The 26,011-nt window shown below is 38.2% G+C and overlaps 1 protein-coding gene across 5 annotated transcripts; it reads right to left on the reverse strand.

Moving 5' to 3' along the window:
- Positions 1-593: 593 nt before the first annotated feature.
- Vom2r73 (vomeronasal 2 receptor, 73) lies at positions 594-11,372 on the reverse strand. 5 transcript variants are annotated; one of them, XM_063273640.1, is made up of 6 exons: positions 10,701-11,372; positions 7,830-8,122; positions 4,682-5,488; positions 3,605-3,829; positions 2,617-2,740; positions 594-1,480 (listed from the first exon to the last, which is right to left on the reverse strand). In XM_063273640.1, the coding sequence occupies exons 1-6, from the start codon at positions 10,903-10,905 to the stop codon at positions 594-596; spliced, it is 2,541 nt and encodes an 846-aa protein (XP_063129710.1). In that variant the 5' UTR covers positions 10,906-11,372. The 5 variants fall into 5 exon arrangements, with proteins under 5 accessions (XP_063129710.1, XP_063129711.1, NP_001092956.1 ...); XM_063273641.1 differs by having other exon boundaries at positions 594-1,477; positions 7,830-8,112; positions 10,700-11,372; NM_001099486.1 differs by having other exon boundaries at positions 7,830-8,112; positions 10,700-10,905.
- Between the last annotated feature and the right edge of the window lie 14,639 nt (positions 11,373-26,011).

Below are 26,011 nucleotides of genomic sequence, written 5' to 3' on the forward strand. Positions count from 1 at the left end.
AAGAACAACAATATCAACCAAACAGACACCTAACAGCTGGCAGGGACTAAACCACCAACTAAAGAGGACACATGGAGGGACCTATGGCTCCAGCTGCATATGTAGCAGAGGATGACCTTGTCAGCATCATTGGGAAGAGAGGCACTTGGTCCTGTGAAGGCTGGATGCCTTAGTATAGAGGAGTGCCAGGGTAGACAGGCAGGAGTAGATGTGTGAGTGGAGCACCCTTATATAATCAGTGGTAGGAGGGATATGATAGGGCGTTTCCAGAGGGGAAACCAACTGAGAAAGGGGACAACATTTGAAATGTAAATACCTAAACTATCCATTTCTGACATATATTCATACAAGCCAAATTGATGGAAACCATTCCTCAATTGTATGTCGTATCTAAATAGGTTTGTGAGCTCATGAATGAAATTTTTTTCCACCAAAACCTATTAACTGGTGTTACTTTAGGGACTTCTACCTTGTGATATACGTACTATCTTTATATATTACTTAAAATTTTCCATGACTGAGAGTACTTTTGTTAAGACAAAGCAAAACAGATATTTTGAATATTATCTAATATTTTAAAAGTAGGAAACTTTTTACTTCTGAAGAAAATTTAAATCTGGTCTAACTAAAATAACATAACACTTTGGGACAAAGATACACCCGAGCAACCCTGCACTAGAAGCCAAAATGGAAAAGACCTCCACAACTACCATAACCTTCCCTCTGGTGCTGTGGTAGACAGGGAGGAAGGTGATCCATACACTGTAGAACACCAACATGCTGAATGTTAGGAACTTGGCTTCATTAAATCTGTCAGGAAGGTTCCTAGCCAAGAAAGCCACAGTGATGCTCCCCAGAGCCAAGGAGCCCAAATATCCCAGGACAAAGTGGAATGCAATGACTGAGCCTTTGTTGCAAATAATGATGGTCTTCCCATGTTCAGATTGTATATCTCTGTCAATAAAGGGAGGAGATATTACCAACCAGATCCCACACAGAACAAGTTGGATTAGGGTACAAATGGGAATGACCAAGTTAGGTGTCCCTGAGGCCAGCATCCCTCTCATCCTTCTCCCTGGAGTAGTGAGCTTGAAAGCCATGACCACAGTTACTGTTTTGGTCAACACTGCAGAAACAGCCACAGTGAAAAACACTCCAAATGTGGTCTGCTGCAGGATGCAGGTGGCCTTGTTGGGGTGTCCAATGAAGAGCAATGAACAGAGAAAACACAAGATGAGAGAGATGAGCAGGATGTAGCTGAGAATACAGTTATTGGCTTTCACAATGGGAGTATCCTTGTACTTCACAAAAGTGACTAGTACTAGAATTGTGATGGCTGAGAAGAACAAGGCCATGCAGCCTAGAGCCATCCCCAGTGGATCTTCATAAGCCAGAAATGACACAGTTCTTTGGAGGCAGTAGGTCTGCTCTGAGTTGGCATATTTATCATCTGGACATCTCGCACACTGTTCCATATCTGCTGCCAAACAACAATAAAGCCTCATAAGATACCATAATCATGTAGTTAATAATTATGTATTTGTATTATTCAGAGGATAAATCAATAAATATTTTGGTGTTCAAAATCCATTCTACTCCTTATTTCTGTATGGAACACTGATTTAAGGTTGCCCTTAATTAACCTATGCTTTCTGATGGAACAACAAAACATCATCCTAAGGTGTTGAACAGAAGAAAAATTATGGAACAAAAATTTTAAAAATGTGATGAATAATAAAATGCATAATCTCAGATTATCTAATTTCTCAAAAAATAAATTCACTATTCACAGACGTGGGCAGTGTGCAGACATTGTTATCAATGTCAGATGATGAAATGCATTATGTATTTGTTTGCTTTGAAAGATCTGCCCTTTGTCTGTATCTACACCTAGGCACCAGAACATACAATTCCTCATGAAAATACTGTTTTTGTAAAGAAATATTGTCCTTCTTGAAGCTGTATGTCTCATAGACCTATGCAGGCACCTCCTGTTGTACAATCTCTTTTTTCCCAACTACACATTCCAAGGTTATGCATATTGAAGATTATAACATGAAGGTTATGGATATCGACATTCATTCTTCTTTCCTTGGACTGTGATTAATGATAAGCACTATCTCATTCCTTTGTCATTCTTGAAATCTTGGCACTTATCCTAATTCTTTGACAAGAAATGTTTAATCCTTTAAGCCAGGTAAGCTACTAAAATATATTTCATTAAAGAACCACAGTTACCCTCACCATCTGGTCTTTGTCAGGTACTAAGCTGAGTGATAGAGGGAAAGATTGTGGACTGATCATGTAGTCAAGATTCTTTGTGCATAGATTGTGCCTAAAACTTTTCTATAAAAATTGTTACACTTGTATGTCCCCTAAGTGTTTTCTGCATAATATAAAATCAGTATCCATTGTATTATGAGAGAAATGAGTAGTTTGTAGAAGACACTGAAGGTTATTTGCTGGGTCAAAAAGAAGCTGATATTATTTAACTGATTAAGTTCTGAAACACACAGATATTAGGTCTTCAGTTTCCATTTAGGCCATACACATTTCTAGTTCTTACAGGGAAGGTATTCTAATTCAGCAATTTTTCTTCTATATGCAAGCACATACCTGTCTCATTGGAAACCTCATTTTCTGGGCACTGAACACAATCAAAGCAGCAGTCTGCTGTTTGTTTCTGATGAATTTTCCTGAATCCAGGAGTACATGTTGCACTACACATGGAGGATGGAACCTGAGTGAATATATTTATGTAATTGTACATAAAATGTATACATATATGTGTATCATTAACAGATATGGTTATACATATACATATAGGATATTAACACATATGGCTAAACATATTGAACTAGTAACCAACATCACTTAACAATTTCATGCTCATTACTATTTTGCATTGTCCTGCAATGCATTGAATGTCAAACAATATTTACTATATCATGTAATATTATTTACGTGACATTTTGGGTTGTAGCCTTTTAAATTTCCTTCCTAAACTGATTAATCCATAAGAAATATTCATTTGGCATCACTTTCTCTTGCAACAAATATAAACAATAATAAAAGAATACTGAATTGTATGGAGAGAGAACATAGGGCAAATCAAGGAAGAGTTGTTTGATGAATATGAATAAAGCATGTTATATAAGACCCCCATAAAATTAATGAAGTTTTTCTAAGTTTTAAAGAAAACCCTAAATTTGCAGAAGTATTTCTCTTAATGAATACATCTGTATTAATTAGGCTATAAATCTGTTCACACAGAATCAGAAAATTCCATTGTTTATATGTAGTCACAAGATTTTAACATATATATTTCTATAAATTTCATAAATTTAACTTTATTATTATTAAATTTAGAATTGTAATCTTGGGTGAACAAGCACTTGAATGCAGTCAAACATGGCATCCAAAGGTCTTTGATCCCTATGTCCAAATTGACATGAAGTTGAGAGTTATCAAATTTTGATGCTTGTAACTTAGGACAGTCTTTTGTAGGAGTATCAGATGGTCTTAACCACAGAGCTGTTACTTCAGTGCCTCATGTTTTGAATTTTTGATATCCTGAAAATAATAAAAATTGTGGTTTACTCACCAATGTTCCTTCTGTGGCCCATTCCAAGTCTTCAGATGTATGAAGTTGTTGATTATGTGGGAAACAAGGAAAATAGCTTGCTATTTTCACTTTTAATCCAAGGCCCTGAGGAAAATTCCAAATGATGAAAATGTCATACTCTGCACACTGATTTTCCCTATGGTTCATGTTCACCAGTTCTCCAACAGGGTTAGTAAATATCCTGGTTTTCAGCAAGGAAGAAACCTAAATGAGATGCAACATTAGATGATTACATACACATATCAATATAGGGAATGCCAAATTGAGGGTGTCTTCTAAAATTTAATGACTTTCAGAAAAGACAACTTTTAAAAATGATCCTATGTAGCAAAATAGAGTATACCTCATTGATTTGTAAAAATTGACATTTTTCAATGTTAAAATATGCTAAAAAATGATTACCAGAGAACAAATAACATGGTATGTATGTGAATGAGTGTGTATGTGCATGGATGTGTGTGTTTGTGTATATATATGAGTTCTTGCATACATGTACATGTTTGTCAAAAATATTGAAGACAAAGCCATGTTGTGAGAATGAAGGGGAAGTCTGAGTATCTGGAAGTTGTGGAAATAAAGAATGATAGGTGATCTTTCATGTACACACAATATACATATATGAAATAACAATACAACATACAGTCTTAATCATTTAGGTTTTTATGTATAATTGTTAATTTAAATTAATAACAATTAATCACATCACAGGTACCAACACTTGAGAAATTATTCTTAAGAAAAATATTCTAGTCTAGTAATCACTTAAGGGCTCTATGATAAAACTCTTGGCTCCAAGTTGAACTCACTTCTTAAAATGTTGAGACACATTTCCACAAAACTCACTAATATTCATAAAAATATATTGTCTTCTATGTAGTCCTAATGAGAAAGATAGATATATATAGATATAGATATAGATCCGTGTAAAAGAGTCATTGGGGGGTTTTGTAATGTAGAAACCTTTCCAATGAGAGAAATATCTCTAACGAATATACATGAGTTATTCAGGGACAATTAAAAGATGACATTGATATATCTAAGCATAAGAAAATTTACCTGCTGACAGTCAGTGATTAATACTTTGGATTCTGCCATTCTCTGAGACTCTACTTTTTGAGAAATGAGTTCATGGTACGTGTGGGCCACAGCATACACAGCATTATACAAATTGTAACCTTCCTCACTCAGGACCATGTCAAATTTGTGCAGTGCTAACCATTCTAATGTATTGTTGAATGTAAAATGATCCATTTTGCTATGTCTATTCTCAGAGATTGAACAATTAAAATAATTCCACCCTAGCATAGATTGAGAAATGTCTATTGGGTACTTGGAAGTGCTCATTGTTTGTGTAACATTCATAAATATAGTCATCCCACTGTGGTGGTGTGCAAAAGTGACAGTCCCGTGGAAGAAATCAAGGCTGAAATCTCTTTTATTTATGATAACATCCCATTGTGAGTTCGTGACCCAGATTCTTCGTGCACCTAAATATGCCCATCTTCTAAAGCTGACTTCTAGAGTAGAGTTCATTTCACCATAAATGATAACAACCTTTGCTGATGATGTCATAAGTTGTTTATCATATATCTTAGCCCTTGTCATGTATATCTGCATGGTTTCTGGGATCACATTCACAAAAGCCAAACAGATTCCATGCCGTTGCATTTCTTCTCTCAAGTCTGAGAAAAACTGAATACCCTGGTCATTATCTGAGATGATCAGTCCTACCCAAGTCCATCCAAATTGAAGCATCAAGGATACCATGCCATGGGGCAAAAATGTATCTTTGGTTGCTATCTGATGGATATACTGAAACTGGTCATGGTCTCTTAGGTTAGAGTTAAATGGTCCAAAGAAAACCTAAAAGATGTAGAAGAGGGTGAAATATCCACATGAGAAATATAATTATTACAATGTTCAAACTTATATATAAATAATATTATTCACCATAAGAGTAGTAAGCTAGAAAAACTATCCTCAACAATAAAAAGGACTTCAGGGGGAATCACTATCCTTGAACTTAAGCAGTATTACAGAGCAATAGTGATAAAAACTGCATGGTATTGGTACAGAGACAGACAGATAGACCAGTGGAATAGAATTGAAGACCCAAAAATGAACCCACACACTAATGGTCACTTGATTTTGAAAAAGGATCCAAAACCTTCAAATGGAAAAGAGATACCATTTTCAGCAAATGGTGCTGGGTCAACTGGAGGTCAACATGTAGAAGAATGCAGATCTATCCATGCTTATCACCCTGTACAAAGCTTAAGTCCAAGTGGATCAAGGACCTCCACATCAAACCAGACACACTCAAACTAATAGAAGAAAAACTAGGGAAGCATCTGGAACACATGGGCTCTGGAAAAAATTTCCTAAACAAAATACCAATGGCTTACGATCTAAGATCAAGAATCGACAAATGGGATCTCATAAAACTGCAAAGCTTCTGTAAGACAAAGGACACTGTGGTTAGGACAAAATGGCAACCAACAGATTGGGAAAAGATCTTTACCAATCCTACAACAGATAGAGGCCTTATATCTAAAATATACAAAGAACTCAAGAAGTTAGACTGCAGGGAGACAAATAACCCTATTACAAAATGGGGTTCAGAGCTAAACAAAGAATTCACAGCTGAGGAATGCCGAATAGCTGAGAAACACCTAAAGAAATGTTCAACATCTTTAGTCATAAGGGAAATGCAAATCAAAACAACCCTGATATTTCACCTCACACCAGTGAGAATGGCTAAGATCAAAATCTCAGGTGACAGCAAATGCTGGCGAGGATGCAGAGAAAGAGGAACACTCCTCCATTGTTGGTGGGATTGCAGACTGGTACAACCATTCTGGAAATCAGTCTGGAGGTTCTTCAGAAAATTGAACATTGAACTGCCTGAAGATCCAGCTATACCTCTCTTGGGCATATACCCAAAAGATGCCCCAACACATAAAAAAGACACGTGCTCCACTATATTCATAGCAGCCTTATTTATAATAGCCAGAAGTTGGAAAGAACCCAGATGCCCTTCAACAGAGGAATGGATACAGAAAATGTGGTACATCTACACAATGGAATATTACTCATCTATCAAAAATAATGACTTTATGAAATTCGTAGGCAAATTGTTGGAACTGGAAAATATCATCCTGAGTGAGGTAACCCAATCACAGAAAAAGTGGCTATTAGGCCAAATGCTTGAATTACCCTAGATGCCTAGAAAAAATGAAACTAAAGACAGATAATCAAAATGTGAATGCTTCACTCCTTCTTTAAAAGGGGAACAAGAATACCCTTGGCAGGGAATAGAGAGGCAAAGATTAAAACAGACACAGAAGGAAAACACATTCAGAGCCTGCCCCACATGTGGCCCATACATATACAGCCATCCAATTAGACAAGATGGATGAAGCAAAGAAGGGCAGGCTGACAGGAACCGGATGTAGATCTCTCCTGAGAGACACAGCCAGAATACAGCAAATACAGAGGTGAATGCCAGCAGCAAATCACTGAACTGAGAATAGGACCCCATTGAAGGAATCAGCAAAAGAACTGGAAGAGCTCAAAGGGGCTCAAGACCCCTTATGAATGACAATGACAAGCAACCAGAGCTTCCAGGGACTAATCCACTACCTAAAGACTATACATGGACTGACCCTGGACTCTGACCTCATAGGAAGCAATTAATATCCTAGTAAGAGCACCAGTGTTAGGGGAAGCCCTGGGTCCTGCTAAGACTGAACCCCCAGTGAACTAGATTGTTGGGGGAAGAGCGGCAATGGGGGGAGGATGGGGAGGGGAACAGCCATATAGAAGGGGAGGGGGAGGGATTAGGGGGATGTTTGCCCGGAAACCGGGAAAGTTAATAACACTCGAAATGTAAATAAGAAATACTCAAGTTAATAAAAAAAAAAGAATAGTAAGCTAGAAAGATCATGTATTATTCCTATTAAAGTCTAGAAAATTCCTGACAAGTCTGAATATTCTAGAAAACAGTTTTGTCTGTGTGCCCATTACATAGATGATCTGGTTATTTAATTATATACTATATATATATGTATATATATATATATATAATTGTGTGTGTGTGTGTGTGTGCTAGAGCACTCATAAATGTATGCTCTCAAGTTTTCTTGTAGGCACATGTAAATGGAAGGTAAAAGTTGTAAATTCATCCAGTGTCACACATTTTTACCTTTGGCATCATGGAATGAATTGCCAGCTTTAAGGATGTTGTCCATGATGGCCCTATAAGATCTATGTCACAATGTTGTTCTAGTCCACAGATATAATTAGTAAAATACCAAGTATTGTTTTCTTGTGAATATATTCTATCCAGAAGTCCCAATGTATCTTCACACATGCTACCAAGAAGGTTGAATATCAAAGACATGTTGGGTAAAAGATCAGGATTCTTGTTGATCTCATCAGTAGCAAGAAACATTACCAGAAAAAACTCATATTTTGTTGCTGGTATTCTAAAACCAAACATAGTGATGATTAGGGTAGATGATTGAAACATAAAACTTCAATTGCAGTAAAATTTGTACTTTGAGACATGCTAAATTTTTTTAAATGTCTTGAAATAAGCCTTATAATTTGGAGATCATTAGAGCTGAATACAATGTAAGAATTCACAAACGTAGGGCACTCTGATATGACAAATTTTGTATTTATTAAAATCAATAATGAGCTTGTTTTATCTTGGAATGCCATCCTTGAACTAGATTACACTCCTATTGAATAACAGTGCTATAAAATAATCGTGGAGTTGTCATTCCACAGATATATTTAAATCAAAAGCATGGCTTGAACCATATATGAAATAACACATTCTCCTTCAATTTTTATTATTTAAATGTATTTTATACATCAAATATTTAATAATATTTAGTATTTTGAAAATCAAATGATGAATCAAAAAATTTTGTTCAACTTTTATATTCATATACTTTCATACCATAAAAATATCATTAACATATATTTAATAATATTAAAAATTGAGGACCTATATCTAATGTGGAGTACTACATTGTTCCAAAACATACAACGTATTTGTTGGTAAGTAGGCATAGTAAAAGAGCATAAAATATTAAAAAATTAATCATTATGAAAATATTAAAAATCCCTTATGTGATACCACTTGACAAAGAGTAAGAGTATTCAAAATGTATTATTTAGCTTTGTATATTATCTAACAATTAGTTTACTTAAAAAGATTATCAGGGTTTCTATGAGATAATTTATTTTATCAGTAAGAATATTTTATACATTTCAAAATAGAAAAAACTCTTTGACGTTAACCATTAGGAAAATGGTAATTTCATGCCCAGTGAGAAAAATTATCAATAATATTTCCATGATGTTTTAAAACATGCTATTAATATTCTCAACTGCTAATATTTATCAAACAGAAAACCTATTTTAAGATATATTTCATTTAAATGTATTCATTCATTTCAAATACATGAAATGATACAATATACCACATAACCAGAATATTATCTTTTAGGCTCTCTTGCACATCAATTTAATGTTATCTTTTAGTGTTTTTTACTATGTCAATTTTGTAAAAATAGAAATAAAACATATTGGATTGAGCTTAACAACCCAGTCTTTCTAATTCTTTGATATCCTGTAAGTTATTTCTGAGCATAGAGATCATTTTTCCATATGAAATATGTTCATCTGCCCAAGCACAGTTGGCAGTTTATCTGTTACTATTTGCAATTACCTCTCATTAGGAATAAAAACACCAAACATGCTCTTCTGTTGAAATATGCACTTTTTAATTAAGAGTTTGGAGTTAAGTTTTTCTTTCTAAACCTGAAAACTGTGTTGACACTGGTCATTCAGTTGTAATTTTAAACCTTATTATGGTTTATAAAAGTGTGACTAGTGAGAATTTCCACTATTTTTCCAATGACGTGTGGGATGATACAGGTCACATCAGAAATGAAATTCCTACTGACCTAACACAGAAGAATAATAATGTGAAGCAACCATCACTATCAAAGTGTTCAGTGTACTATGGCTAACAATTGGAAAACATATTCTTTAAATCTCAAAGACATGAAATTGAATAGGAGATGGGGTGAAAGTCAGGACAGAAAAGTACAGGAAATATCCGTGCATGAAAGAAAGAAGTCTCAAGCACACTGACTAGCTAAAAGCTGAGTGATTTCAGAACTCATTCCCTCAAGATCTACAGTCACCAATGATAGCATCTCATTCTGAAGATATATTGAGAACAGTCAATTATCCACATGAAGTATATTTACTCTCCTGGATTTTTGCTGTTACATTTATTCAGTAATTAATAGAAATATTGACCACTTATCTAATACCAATAATAAGCCTAAGCCGTGACTGGGCATTTGTATAATTAGACCAAAAGATTATTCTGATACCATAAAATAAAACCTGGTACACATTATCCACATTCAGTGTCAACTTCAGAATGGCAGGAAAGGCTCATTTAAAGACCATTTTAAAAGCAAAATGTAAGTATATTCATAAATATATATGTATTATTATACACGTAATCATGTACGGTAGACACATTCATACATACATACATATATACATACACACACACACATACACACATATTTCAATGTATGAATGTATGCCCAACTGTTACAGACAAAATTAGATAACATTTTTATGAAGTTCTTTAAATGCATGCTTATACAGGAATAGTTGGCAACAACTGAAGATACGCAGTGATATAGTCTCTTCATACTGACTGCTTGTCAAAGATGAGGATTGTGAATTCAAGGAAGAAGAAGACACACCTTTCAACATATGAAATCCATGAAAAGGCAACAGGTAGAATCCAGTCTCACTCATTGTCCAGCTTTCTGAACTGGAGCCCAATGCTATAAAGCCAAACTAAACAGTCACACGATTGAAAGTATTAAAATAGTGGTTGACATGGTAATTAATTTTCAGTGGTTCCTAAAGGTACAGGGGAAAGATCAGGAGAGAACCCCACCATTTGTGTACACAGCTACATATTTTTAATTCATGGCATTGAATCAGGAAATGAAGTTAATGACTTACCTAAAATTAATAAGTTCATTATAATAATTTTCTTCAATAGGTTCCTCAAATGCCAAAAGGACAAAACCACAGTCACTTCGCAAATCTCCATCAGTCTCTTCACTATTCTTTATCCTCCAAAAGCAACTGGGTTCTGTCAAACGGAACAAGATTAGAGAAAATTTCAGGATCAAAAAGGCAATAGTGAAAGCACACAGCTTCTTCATGTCTGCTAGGATATTGGATGGAACAGGTGTGAAATCCGATTCTTATGTAGACAAACATCACACACACAAATCTCTGTGTCTGTTTTAATGCTATTGCTGTCTGGAAATCCACTTAGTTATATTCAACAGTTCCCTTTGCCATGCTCCCTGGATACATTGGAAAAATTCTGGCCTCAAGCTCTACATCTGAGGTCTGAAAACTTTTCATTAATACATTTCTGAAAACATGTTATGAAGATCATTTTCTCCATTCTCAGGTGCCATGATTTCATTCATATCCATAGAATGATAATGTATATGAAATTTTTATTCCCAGGGACAATCTTTTCTTAGGCAGCTCATACCAGATCATGTGTCTATATGTATGAAAACAATGGATTTCATCAGAACTTCCATAGTAAGACAAGAGTTCAGAAAGTCATAAATGTCCTACATTATTCAGACTTTGAGTTGAATCATGGACTTTATGTCTTCCATTGTCTAATATAGAGAAGGGCAACACATGCAACATTGAGTCAGTAGTTGAGCATGTGTGAGTTCTCTCTCTCCCTCCCTCTCTCTCTCTCTCTCTCTCTCTCTCTCTCTCACACACACACACACACACACACACACACACACACACACACACACAACTAAATTATATCTAGTCTTGTAAAGATGATAGAGGTCTTTAAATAGGAAATTAAAAAATCTATTAAAATATAGGAAAATACAACCAAATACATAGTGGTCATTAAAGAGGAAACAAATAAATTACTTAAAGACATAGAGAAAATATACAATTAGACAGGTGAAGGAAGTCAATAAAACTATTCAAGGCTTGAAAGTGGAAATCCTTTAGATTGAAAGCCTAAGTAATAGAAAAGGAACAACAGAAGCAAACATCAGAAAATAGAATATGGTAGATGGAATAGAGAATCTTAGGCGTACAAGATACAATAGAAGAAATTGATTTATTGGTTAAGGAAAATGGTAAATCAAAAAAAATTCCTGACACAAACAATACATGAATTCTGAGATACCATGAAAAGACCTAACCCAAGAATAACATAAATATAAGACAGGGAAGAGTCATAGTTCCAAGGCTCAGATAATATTCTCAATCAAATCATAGAAAATACTCCTAACCTAAAGAAAAAGATGCCTATAAAAATGAAAGAAGCTGTAGAACAACAATTAGATTTGACCAGAGAACATCTTCAGGGCATATAATAATAAAAATGCTAAATCTGTAGAACGAAGAAATGATATTAAGAGCAGCAAGGGGGAAAGGTGATGTAAGATACAACCTTGATAGTTCTGATAGACAGATGTATCAGAATTATACCTAATTTCTTAACACATACTCTAAAACCTAAAAGAGCCTGGTCAGGTGTCTTGCAACCTAAAAAAACACAGGTGCCAACCTAGACTACTACAAACAAAAAATGGTCGATTTTTTGCACCATACAAAGAGAAAACAAGATACTTCAAGACACATCCAAATTCAAACAACATCGTTCCACTAACACAGCTCTACAGAAATAACTAGAAGAAATCTCCAACCTAAGAAGAGTAAATACATCCCACAAAAAGACAGAAAGTAAGTAAGTCTAAATTAGCAATAAAAAGCACACACACACACACACACACACACACCATCACAATCATCATCAACACAACAATAACAACAAAATCAAAATAACAGGAAATAGCAATATCTGATCACAAAATACATCATTCTGATGCATACAAGAAACAAACCTGAAAACTAAAAATAAGCATTTTTTCAGTGTAAAAGGCTGAAGAAAAGTTTTCCAAGCACACAAACCCAAGAAACAAGCTGAAGTAGTCATTCTAATACCTAATACAAGAGACTTCCAACCAAAATTAATCGAGCCCACAGGGAAGGAAGGACACTTCATACTCCTTAAATGAAAAATCTACCAAGATGATATCTCAATTCTAAACATCTATAGCCCAAACAAAAGAGCACCCATATTTGTAAAAGAAACATTTCTAAAGCTTAAATAGCACACTGAACCATACACATATATAGTGGTAGACCTAAACACTCAACTCTCCCAAATTGGCTGGTCATCTTGATATAAACTAAACAGTAATAATGAAACTAACAGACATTATGAACCAAATGTACCTAACAGACATCTATATAATAAAAATACAAAAGAATATAGACACCTCTCAGTAACCCATGGTCCCTTCTCCTAAACTGGCCATAAACTAAGTCACAAAGCATGCATAAACAGATAAAAGAAAATTGAAATAACACTTTGGTCTTGCCAAGGTTGGACCCCAAGTGGAGGGGAATATGAGGGGGGGCAATAAGGGGTATGGATAGGGGGAATACCTTTATGGGAGATGGGGAGGAGAGGGAATGGGGGTTTATGAACAGGAACCTGGGAAGGGGAATAACGTTTGAAATGTAAGTGAAAAGATATATCTAATAAAAAATTTTTTAAAAAGAAAGAAATGAGACTGTTCTCATACCTACAATTTAAAAGTAAAGAGAGGAGGGCTACCCAATAGGAAAACCAGCAGTCTCAAATAACCTGGACCCCTGAGATCTCTAAGATTGAACCACCAACCAAGCAGCATATAAGAACTGGTCTGTGGCTTTGAACATATAATAGCAGAAGACTGTCTGGTCTGGCTTCAGTGAGAAAATTTGAGCCTAAACTTCAAGAGACTTGAGGACCCAGGGAGTGGGTTGGCCTGGTAGGGGAAGAAATTTCTCTTGAAGACGAAGAATGGGATGAGAAACTGTTGGATGGTGAACTGGGAGTAGGGGGATTGACAGGACTGTAAAATATAAAAGTAATTTTAAGGTAATAAAAATAGCAGGAAAGTAAGTAGACATGAGCATGCAAATGGAGAGAAAACTAAAGCAATTTCACTGAAATCAGAAAGAAGACAAGATTGACAACCCTCCTCTTATTTATTCAGTATATTTGAAGTTCTGGTCAGAACATACAATGAATAAAGGAGATCAAGGGAATACAAACAAGAAAAGAGGAAGCCAAAGTATCACTAATAGAAGATGCTATGACAGTGTACATAAGAAACCACAAAAATGACTCAAGCGGCAGGTCCCCTTCGGTCCAGACCCTGCTTGAACCTGAAGGGACCCGATCAACAGCTCCCTGCACCCAAATCCTGTGGGAGGGAGAGCTAAAATTTCAGAGGGGCAGACACGCCTGGGAAGCCAGAAGAGACTACACTCTGCCCACATTTCTGAGTCCAGAGGAAAACACCTAAAACAAGCTAGGACCCCAGTGCACGGGGGCCCCAGGAGAGTCAGCACAGGCCCTCCTGTTTGCTGCCCTCACAGAGAACTAAAAAGAAGCCCACCAAGAGAAATTTCAACCACGGAACCACAGATACGACCAATTTTTCTGCTCCAAGCAACCTGTCTCCTGGACTCAGGACAGACGCCACAGGAAGTGCTGAAGACCAGTACACAGGAAACACTACACACCTGAAAGAAGAACACTCTGTTCCCATAACTGGCTGAAAGTAAACAGGAATCAGTTCTACAGCACTCCTGACACACAGGCCTATAGGACGGTCTAGACACTGTCAGAAATAGCAGAACAAGGTAACACCAGAGACTACCTGATGGCGAGAGGCAAGCACAGAAACACAAACAACAGAAACCAAGACTACATGGAAACATCGGAGCCCAATTCTCCCACCAAAGGAAACACTGAATGTCCAAACACACCAGAAAAGGAAGATCTAGATTTAAAATCACATTTGATCATGATGATGGAAGACTTTAAGGAAGACATAAAGAACTCCCTTGGAGAAATACAGGAAAACATAAATAAACAAGTAGAAGCCTACAGAGAGGAATCACAAAAATCCCTGAAAGAATTTCAGGAAAATACAAACAAACAGGTGAATGAATTAAAAATGGAAATAGAAGCAATAAAGAAAGCACAAAGGGAAACAACTCTGGATATAGAAAACCAAAGGAAGAGACAAGGAGCAGTAGATACAATCATCACCAACAGAATAGTAGAGATAGAAGAGAGAATCTCAGAAGCAGAAGATTCCATAGAAATCATCGACATAATGGTCAAAGATAATGTAAAATGGATTAAGCTACTGATCCAAAACATATAGGAAATCCAGGACTCAATGAAATAATGTCTAAGGATAAAAGGTATAGAAGAGAGTAAAGACTCCCAGCTCAAAGGACCAGTAAATATCTTCAACAAAATCATAGAAGAAAACTTACCTAACCTAAAGAAAGAGATGCTCATAAACATAAGAAGCTTACAGAACTCCAAACTGATTGGACCAGAAAAGAAAATCATCCCGTCACATAATAGCCAAAACACAAAATACACAAAACTAAGAAAGAATATTAAAAGCAGTAGTGGAAAAAGGTCAAGTAATACATAAAGGCAGACCTATCAGAATCACACCAGACTTCTCAAGAGACTATGAAAGCCAGAAGATCCTGGACAGATGTCATACAGACACTAAGAGAAAACAAATGCTAGCCCAAGTTACTGTATCCAGCAAAACTCTCAATTAACATAGATGGAGAAACCAAGATTTCCATGACAAAACCAAATTTACACAATATCTTTCTACAAATCCAGCCTTACAAAGGATAATAAATGGTAAACCCAACATAAGGAGGAAAGCTACACCCTAGAAAAAGTAAGAAAATAATCGTCTTTGCAACAAAACAAAGAGAAGAAAAGCACACAAACATAATCTCACATGCAAATACGAATATAAAAGGAAGCAACTATCACTATTCCTTAATATCTCTCAACATCAATGGACTCAACTCCCCATAAAAAGACATAGATTAGACTCAAGCATGAGGTCCCATGCAGTCCAGACACTGCCCAGATCTGAAGGGACCCGATCAAAAGCTCCCTGCACCCAAATCCCGTGGGAGGGAGAGCGAAAACTTCAGAGGGGCGAACATGCCTGGGAAGCAAGAAGAGACTACACTCTGCCCACATTTCTGGCTCCAGAGGAAAACACCTAATGCCATCTGGGACCCCGGTGCCCAGGGTCCCTGGAAAATGGCGGCACAAGCCCTCCTGGTTGCTGCCCTCACAAAGAGCACAAAAGCAGTCCACCAGGAGCTACTTCAGCCACAGGACAACAGATAAGACCAACTTTTCTACCCCAAGCTACCTGCCTGGTGGACTCAGGACACAGGCCCACAGGAACAGCTCAAGACCAGTAGACAGGAAAGACTACACACCCGAAAGCAGAACACTCTGTGCCCATAATTGGCTGAAAGAAAACAGGAAAACAGGTCAACAGCACTCCTGACACACAGGCCTATGGGACGGTCTAGACACTGTCAGAAATAGCAGAACAAGGTAACACCAGAGACAAACTGATGGTGAGAGGCAAGCACAGGAACACAAGCAACAGAAACCAAGACTACATGGAAACATCGGAGCCCAATTCTCCCACCAAAGGAAACGCTGAATGTCCAAACACACCAGAAAAGCAAGATCCAGATTTAAAATCACATTTGATCATGATGATGGAGGACTTTAAGAAAGACATAAAGAACTCCCTTAGAGAAACACAGGAAAACATAAATAAATAAGAAGAAGTCTAAAGAGAAAAATCACAAAAATCCCTGAAAGAATTTCAGGAAAATACAAACAAACAGGTGAATGAATTAAAAATGGAAATAGAAGCAATAAAGAAAGCAGAAAGGGAGACAACCCTGGATATAGAAAACCAAAAGAAGTGACAAGGAGTGGTAGATACAATCATCACCAACAGAATACAATAGATAGAAGAGAGAATCTCAGGAGCAGAAGACGTCATAGAAATCATCGACACAATGGTCAAAGATAATGTAAAACGGATTAAGCTACTGATCCAAAACATATAGGAAATCCAGGACTCAATAAAATAATGTCTAAGGATAATAGGTATAGAAGAGAGTAAAGACTCCCAGCTCAAAGGACCAGTAAATATCTTCAACAAAATCATAGAAGAAAACTTCCCTAACCTAAAGAAAGAGATGCTCATAAACATATAAGAAGCTTACAGAACTCCAAACTGATTGGACCAGAAAAGAAAATCCTCCCGTCACATAATAGCCAAAACACAAAATACACAAAACTAAGAAAGAATATTAAAAGCAGTAGTGGAAAAAGGTCAAGTAACATATAAAGGCAGACCTATCAGAATCACACCAGACTTCTCAAGAGACTATGAAAGCCAGAAGATCCTGGACAGATGTCATACATACCCTAGGAGACCACAAATGCCAGTCCAGGATACTGTATCCAGGAAAACTCTCAATTAACATAGATGGAGAAACCAAGATTTCCATGACAAAACCAAATTTACACAATAACTTTCTACAAATCCAGCCCTACAAAGGATAATAAATGGTAAAGCCCAACATAAGGAGGAAAGCTACACCCTAGAAAAAGTAAGAAACTAATTGTCTTTGCAACAAAACAAAGAGAAGAAAAGCACACAAACATAATCTCACATCCAAATACGAATATAAAAGGAAGCAATAATCTCTATTCCTTAATATCTCACAACATCAATGGACTCAACTCTCCAATAAAAAAGACATATATTATCAAACTGGATACGCAATGATTACCCTGCATTCTGCTGCCTACAAGAAACACACCTCAGAGAGAAAGACAGATACTACCTCAGAGAGAAAGGCTGGAAAACAAATTTCCAAAAAAAGGGTCTGAAGAAGGTAGCTGGAGTAGCCATTCTAATATTGAATAAAATCAATTTTCAACTAAAAGTCATCAAAACAGATAAGAAAGGCACTTCATATTCATCAAAGGAAAAATCCACAAACATAAACTCTCAATCCTAAATATCTATACTCCAACCAGGACATCTACAAACATAAAAGAAACCTTCCTAAATATCGAAGCACAGATTGGTCCTCACACAATAGGAGTAGGAGATTTTAGCACCCCACTCACTGGGCAGATCATGGAAACAGAAATTAAACAGAGACAAAGACAGACTAAGAGAAGTCATGAACCAAATGGACTTAACAGATATTTATAGAACATTGTATCCTAAAACAAAAGGATATACCTTATTCTCACCACCTCATGGTGCTTTCTCCAAAATTGATCATATAATTGGTCATAAAACAGGTCTCAACAGATACAGAATGATAGAAATGATCCCATGTGTCCTATCAGACCACCATGGGATAAAGCTGGTCTTCAACAACAATAAGGGAAGAACATTTACATGGAAATTGAACAATGCTCTACTCAATGATAACCTGGACAAGGAAGAAATAAAGAAAGAAATTAAAGACTTCTTAGAATTTAATGAAAATGAAGGTGCAACATACTCAAACTTATGGGACACAATGAAAGCTGTGCTAAGAGGAAATCTCATAGATCTGAGTGCCTGCAGAAAGAAACAGGAGAGAGCATATGTCAGCAGCTTGACAGCACACCTAAAAGCTCAAGAACAAAAAGAAGCAAATACACCCAGGAGGAGTAGAAGGCAAGAAATAATCAAACTCAGAGATGAAATCAACTAAGTAGAAACAAAAAGGACCATAGAAAGAATCAACAGAATCAAAAGTTTGTTCTTTGAGAAAATCAACAAGATAGATAAACTCTTAGCCAGACTAATGAGAGGACACATTGAGTGTGTCCAAATTAACAAAATCAGAAGTGAAAAGGGAGACATAACTACAGAATCAGAGGAAATTCAAAAAATCATCAGACCCTACGACAAAAGCCTATATTCAACAAAACTTGAAAATCTGCAGGAAATGGACATTTTCCTAGACAAACACCAGGTACTGAAATTAAATCAGGAACAGATAAACCATTTAAACAACCCCATAACTCCTAAAGTGTCACGCCCAACCTCGACCAGCAAGGAAGACACGACCAGCGAAGATCTTCTTCAAGCAGTTTTACTCAGGAACCTTAATACAATCTTCTGACCCCGGGGAATTCCCGCGCCACACTTAAATAGCTAGCGATGGCCAATCCTAGCAAACCACGTGGGAATAGCAGATAGGTTATATCTATGCGGAAGTGACCAGGCCAAGCAGCAACAGCCAAATAAGGACTTGTTTTTCTCAAGGAGCAGAAGGTGGAAACCGGTGCCATCCATGGTTTCCGAAGCTCCCTACAGTTCCCCCTTTTTGTTTTATTGGCACCCAGACAACACTGGCATATACTGAGCACAACGATGCCCCCGTCTTAGGATTGTCCCTTCGTGTACCCGTCGTACAATTACGTTGTCGTCCTTAAGGCTCCATGTCTTGGGTGAGAAGCGAAGTTGCCCATCACTGAGTAGGGTCACTCAATATGCTCAGGGATGATGGAATATGCCAGGAGAAACAGGGCCCAGTAGAGTAAGGGTGGCTATATATCTTACATGACTGTTAGCCACGCCTGGGGGGACTTTCCTGCCTCAATGACTGCAAATGCCTGCATGACCATGTTCACATGCCGCCTCTATATGAACCTCATCCTGCACAAACACCACAGGCTCACTAGGGAGACCAGCATCAAGAGTCCAGCTAGGGCTCCCATACCTGCCCACTCCCTCAGATGATTCATAGCAGCAGCAATCCAAGATGACAATTCCGTAGCCAGTCCAGCATCCGCACGTGTGGAGTTCACGGTCACGATGGCTACACGTAGCTGATTCATTAAGAAATTGAATTCTCCAGTCCAATTACCCAAAAGATAACTTAACAACTGTTTAGACAAATTAAAGGAGTGGGCTTAAAGGTCATGACGTATCGGCATGGGTCTCAGGCACTGATCGTATCCCCCACCCAGGCTCCGTTTGGACCAGCACTTGGGTCACACCGAAAAGTGTCAACAACAGTAGGATCTTCATTCTTGTTGAACCTCCTGGTCAATCTTTCAGGGACCCACAATGGATCTTGCCGGTCCTGAGGAAACACACAAACAGACCCTCTCGCCCATGCCAGCACAGGATCTGGCCCATGCCAGAAGCCAGTAATCACATCTTTCCATTTCACATAACCTTTCAACGTGCCCGCCCAACATTGATGTCGGTCAGCAGCAGAAAGGCCATCTTCATCCAAAATTAAAAAATTAAGAGTAAAAAGGGCTAAGGATATCTGTTCCTTGGGAGTTCTGCCATGGCCTATTCCCCCTTTTGTTTAATTACGCATTCTTTCAAGGTACGATGTGCTCGCTCATCAATTGACCTTGGGGATTATAAGCAGGCCATGGCTCAACTGCACATCCATCTGTTTACAAAAGGATTTGAAAGATTGGGCGGTGTATGCTGGGCCATTATCAGTTTTTAAGTGTTGAGGCTTTCCCCAAGCAGCCCAGGCTTCTAGACAGTGTCCAATAACATTGCGTGCCTTTTCTCCACTCATAGGGGTAGCATGAATGACACCTGAACAAGTATCCACAGAAACATGAATGTATTTTAGAGTCCCAAATCCAGATATGTGAGTTACATCCATTTGCCAAATCTTTAGGGGTAGGAGGCCCCTAGGATTAACCCCTACACTAGGGGGATGGTGAAAAGTGATACACTATTGACATCCTAAAACTATCTGTCGAGCATCTGCTCGAGACAGTTGAAACTTCTGCTGTAAGGTTTTACTAGGCACATGAAATTGTTGATGAAACTGTCGGGCTTGACCCATTGATGAGCTTAAGAAGATAAACTCCATTCGGGTACATCTATCCACAAGATCATTTCCCTCACTGAGAGGACCAGGCAAACCTGTATGAGCTCTAATATGTTGGACAAAAGACTTGTGACCTCTTTTCCAGATCAATTCCTGAAGTTCCCTAGCAGCTGGCATACCATGCTGCTAATTTCAATAGGGCCAGTCACTTCTAATATCTTAACTGCATTAACAACATATGATGAATCAGAGAGCAAATTAAAGGCAAAAGAACAATTTTTAAACACTTCCAGCACAATTTTGAGTCAATTACTTGTGGAGAGCCGGGTTGATATTGACACAAAATTGGCTCTTGATGGTCAATCATATAGGCTCCACAGCCATTTTTGGATCCATCTGTAAAAATGTTTGGAGCCCCCTGTATAGGAACACTGGAGGTAACCTTAGGGAAAATCACGGGATGTTCCTTAAAGAAGGATAGCAAAGGATGTTTTGGATAATGATTATCTATCTCTCCATGGACTCCACAGCGTAATATAGCCCAATCATCCACAGTGCCACACAAGATGTTCATCTGCTGACCTGTATAGGGCACTATTATCGAGGTTGGAGAAACACCAAAATATTGTATGCACTGTTGGATCCCATTCAGGGCTAATCGTGCAACTGCTGTAGGATAATACTCTACTGATCTAGCTGGAGAAGCTCTGGGATAAACCCAAAGCAGAGGGCCATCTTGCCACAACAATCCTGTGGGCTGCATGTAGGTGGCTAGAATGCATAGCACAATGTCTGCACCCTCCTTCCATCGATGTAAAATTGAGCCTTGTAATCCTTTTTCAACCTTCTTTAAAGCTTCCCTTGCTTCATCAGTCAATTGTCTAGGAGAATCCAAGGCCGAATCCCCAACTAAAGTATTATACAATGGTTTTAATTCATAATTTGGTAATTTTAAATAACATCTGACCCAATTAATATCTCCCAATAATTTTTGAAAATCATTAAGAGTCTTAAGGTTATCTTTCCTCAATTCAACCTTTGGGGGATAATGATATAAGGGCTTACTTTTTCTCCTAAATAATTTATAAGATTGCCCTTTTGTACCTTTTCAGGGGCAATAATCAATCCTTTACCTTCTAGCACTTTAACTAAATTTCCATATGCTAAATCTAAAATCTCTTCATTCTTTGCAGTTAAAAGGATATCATCCATAAAATGGACGCATCTCAGCGCAGGAAACTTCTGTCTTAATGGGGCTATGGCATTTCCCACAAAAAGTTGACACATAGTAGGGCTATTGGCCATACCCTGTGGTAAAACCACCCATTCAGATCTTTGATCAGGTTCTTCATGATTGCATGATGGAAAAGTAAAAGCAAATCTTTCACTATCCCTTGGACAAAGAGGTATGGAGAAAAAGCAATCTTTTATATCAATCACTACAACAGGCCAACAGGCTGGCAGAGAGGATAAAAGAGGAAGCCTGCATTGCACTGGGCCCATGATTTGCATCTGTTGATTAATAACTCGTAAACCATGCAACAGTCTCCATTTCCCTGACTTCTTTTTAATCACAAATATTGGGGTATTCCAAGGTGACACTGATGGTTTTATATGCTTCATACCCAGCTGTTCATCAACCAGGGCTTTAGCTGCGGCAAGCTTCTCAGAGGAAAGCGGCCACTGAGGAACCCACACTGGCTCCTCTGTCTTCCAGGTAATGGGAATGCCTTCCTCAGCGGCCCCTAGGAAAAACCCAGGTCCTGATTCCTTTCTCTCTGTTGGGCAGTTATAGGGCTAGTCCTACCCTGCAGGTATTTCCCTATTCCTTTACCGGGAAAAAAGCCCATATTTTTCATAATCTTTGGTGAAGTTTCAGAATACTCAGTGGTCAATTTGAAACCCATATCTTTCAGCAAATCTCTCCCCAAAATGGAAATGGGTAAATCCAACACATAGAGTTGCATAACTCCTGAATGCCCTTCCTGATCTCTCCAACTCAGTTGTCTTGCACTCATATCAGGAGCTCTTGCATAACCGAGACCTTGTAATGTTTGAGATGAGGTCTGTACTGGCCATCGAGAGGGCCAATCTTTCTTTGCTATTATACTTCTATCGGCCCCTGTATCCAACAGTCCTAGGATCCATTTACCACCTTCCCTTAGCTCCATTACTGGGTGTTCGTCTAAACCCAAGGGTAAAAATATAAGGTAGGCCCTTATGAACAACAATGACAAGCAACCAGAACTTCCAGGGACTAAGCTACTACCTAAAGACTATACATGGACTGACCCTGGACTCTGACCTCATAGGAAGCAATGAATATCCTAGTAAGAGCACCAGTGGAAGGGGAAGCCCTGGGTCCTGCTAAGACTGAACCCCCAGTGAACTAGATTGTTGGGGGGAGGGCGGCAATGGGGGAGGATGGGGAGGGGAACACCCATAAAGAAGGGGAGGGGGAAGATTAGGGGGATGTTTGCCCAGAAACCGGGAAAGGGAATAACACTCGAAATGTAAATAAGAAATACACAAGTTAATAAAAAAAAATGTAAGGTCGGAGCCTGTGGAACCAAAACCCTTCTCTCCCCTCTCTCTAGACTGGGCTGCAAATCTTTCATGAAGTCTAGGCAAAAGTAATAGTTGGGCTATTCTGTCCCCAGGGGAAATGGCATTCATCCCTTTCGGTGATTCTACCTCTCTTGGACATATACCCAAAAGATGCCCCAACATATAACAAACACACCTGCTCCACTATGTTCATAGCAGCCTTATCTATAAAAGCCAGAATTGTAAAGAACTCAGATGCCCTTCAACAGAGGAATGGATACAGAATATATGACACATCTACACAATGGAATACTACTCAGCTATCAAAAACAATGACTTTATGAAATTCATGGGCAAATGGATGGAACTGGAAAATATCATCGTGAGCGAGGTAACCCAATCACAGAAAAACACACATGGTATGCACTCTTGGTAAGTGGCTATTATCCAACTGCTTGAATTACCCTAGATGCACAGAACACATGAAACTCCAGAAGGATGACCAAAATGTGCATGCTTCACTCCTTCTTTAAAAGGGGAACAAGAATTCCCTGGGAGACAATAGGGAAGCAAAGTGTAGAACAGAGACAGAAGGAACACCCATTCAGAGCCTGCCCCACATGTGGTCCATACATATACAGCCACCAAACTAGATAAGATGGATGAAGCAAAGAAGTGCAGGCCAACAGGAACTGGATGTAGATCTCTCCTGAGAGACACAGCCAGAATACAGCAAATACATAGGCGAATGCCATCATCAAACCACTGAACTGAGAACGGGACCCCCGTTGAAGGAATCTTAGAAAGGACTAAAAGAGCTTGAAGAGGCTTGAGACCCCATATGAACAACAATGTCAATGAACCAGAGCTTCCAGGGACTAAGCCACTACCCAAAGACTATACATGGACTGACCCTGGACTCCAACTGCATACGTAGCAATGAATAGCCTAGTAAGAGCACCAGTGGAAGGGGAAGCCCTTGGTCGTGCCAAGACTGAACCCCCAGTGATCATGATTGGGGGAGGGCAGTAATGGGGGGAGTATGGGGAGGGGAACACCCATAGAGAAGGGGGGGGCAAGGGTTAGGAGGATGTTGGCACAGAAACCGGGAAAGGGAATAACAATCGAAATGTAAATAAGAAATGCCCAAGTTAATAATGATTAAAAAAAAAGAAAGAAAAAAGATTTGAGGATTTTTGTCAAAGATCAAGCATGCACAGGTATGTGAGTTTATTTCTGGATCTGCAGTCCCATTCCATTGATCAACCTGTCTATTTCTATATAAATATCATGGGTTTTTATCACTGTTGCTTTGTAATACAGCTTGAGGTCATAGATGGAGATTCCCCCAGAAGTTCATCTATAGTTGGTAATTGAATTTTTTGGCAATCCTGGGTTTTTTGTTTTCCATATAAAGTTGAGAATTGGTCTTTCCATGTCTGTGAAGAGTTGTGTTGGAATTTTAATGGGGATTTCATTGAGTCTGTAGATTGCTTTCGATAACATGACTATTTCCACTATGTTAGCCCTACTGGTTCATAAGCATGGGAGACCATTCCATCTTCTGAGGGCTTCTTTGATTCCTTCCTTGGGGAACTTGAAGTTCTTGCCCTACATATCATTCCCTTGTTTGGTTAGAATTACACCAATATATTACGTATAATTTGTGACTATCAGGAAGGATATTATTCCCCTAATTCCTTTCTGAGCCTATGTAATATTTGAATAAAGGAAGGTTACTGCTTTGTTTGAGTTGATTTTATATCTTGCCACTTTGATGAAGTTGTTTATCAGGTGTAGGAGTTCTCTCATAGAATTTTTGAGGTCGTTCATGTATACTATTTTACCATTCCCAAAGAGTGATATACAGACTTCTTCCTTTTCAATTTGTGTACCCTTGATCTGCATTTTTTCATTTAATTACTATAGATAGAAATTCTAGTCCTCTGTTGAATAATTAAGGAGAGAGTAGGAAGCATTACTTTGTTCCTGATATTTGCGGGATTGCTTCAATTTTCTCACCATTTAATTGGATGCTGGTTTTGGATTTTTTTATATTGCTTTTATTACATTCTATGAATTTCTGATGTCTTCAAGACTTTTTTTACCTTTATTAACTTGAGTATTTCTTATTTACATTTCGATTGTTTTTCCTCTTCCCAGTTTCCAGACCAACATCCACCTAGCCTTTCCCCCTCCCCTTCTATATTGGTGTTCCCCCCCCATCCTCACCCCATTGCCACCCTCCCCCCATTAATCACGTTCACTGGTGGTTCAGTCTTGTCAGGAACAAAGGCTTACCCTTCCACCGGTGCTCTTACTAGGCTATTCATTGCTACCAATGAGGTTGGAGCCCAGGGTCACTCCATGTATAGTCTTTGGGTAGTGGCTTAGTCCCTGGAAGCTCTGGTTGGTTTGCTTTGTTGTTCATATGGGGTCTCGAGCCACTTCAAGCTCTTCCAGTCCTTTCTCTGATTCCTTCAATGGGGTCCCGTTCTCAGTTCAGTGGTTTGATGATGGCATTCGCCTATGTGTTTGCTGTATTCTGGCTGTGTCTCTCAAGAGAGATCTACATGTGGTTCCTGTCAGCCTACACTTCTTTGCTTCATCCATCTTGTCTAGTTTGGTGTCTATACATATATGGGCCACATGTGGGGCAGGCTCTGAATGGGTGTTCCTTCTGCCTCTGTTCTAAACATTGCCTCCCTATTCCCTCCCAAGGGTATTCTTGTTCCCCATTTAAAGAAGGAGTGAAACATTCACATTTTGGTCATCCTTCTTGAGTTTCATTTGTTCTGTGCATCTAGGGTAATTCAAGCATTTGGGCTAATAGCCACTTATCAATGAGCGCATACAATGTGAGTTTTTCTGTGATTGCGTAACCTCACTCAGGATGATATTTTCCAGTTCCATCCA

Source organism: Rattus norvegicus, chromosome 14 (genome assembly GCF_036323735.1).
Source record: "Rattus norvegicus strain BN/NHsdMcwi chromosome 14, GRCr8, whole genome shotgun sequence".
Taxonomy (NCBI): domain Eukaryota; kingdom Metazoa; phylum Chordata; class Mammalia; order Rodentia; family Muridae; genus Rattus; species Rattus norvegicus.

Bases quoted from the DNA above. Each gene is read 5' to 3' on its own strand.
- Vom2r73 (XM_063273640.1), bottom strand. From the start codon at position 10,905: ATGAAGAAGCTGTGTGCTTTCACTATTGCCTTTTTGATCCTGAAATTT. The intron at 8,123-10,700 runs GGTAAGTCATTA...TCATCACTATGT, and splicing joins TAATGAACTTATTAATTTTA to TTGGTTTTAGAATACCAGCA. The intron at 3,830-4,681 runs GTAAATTTTCTT...CATCTCATTTAG, and splicing joins TAATCACTGACTGTCAGCAG to GTTTCTTCCTTGCTGAAAAC.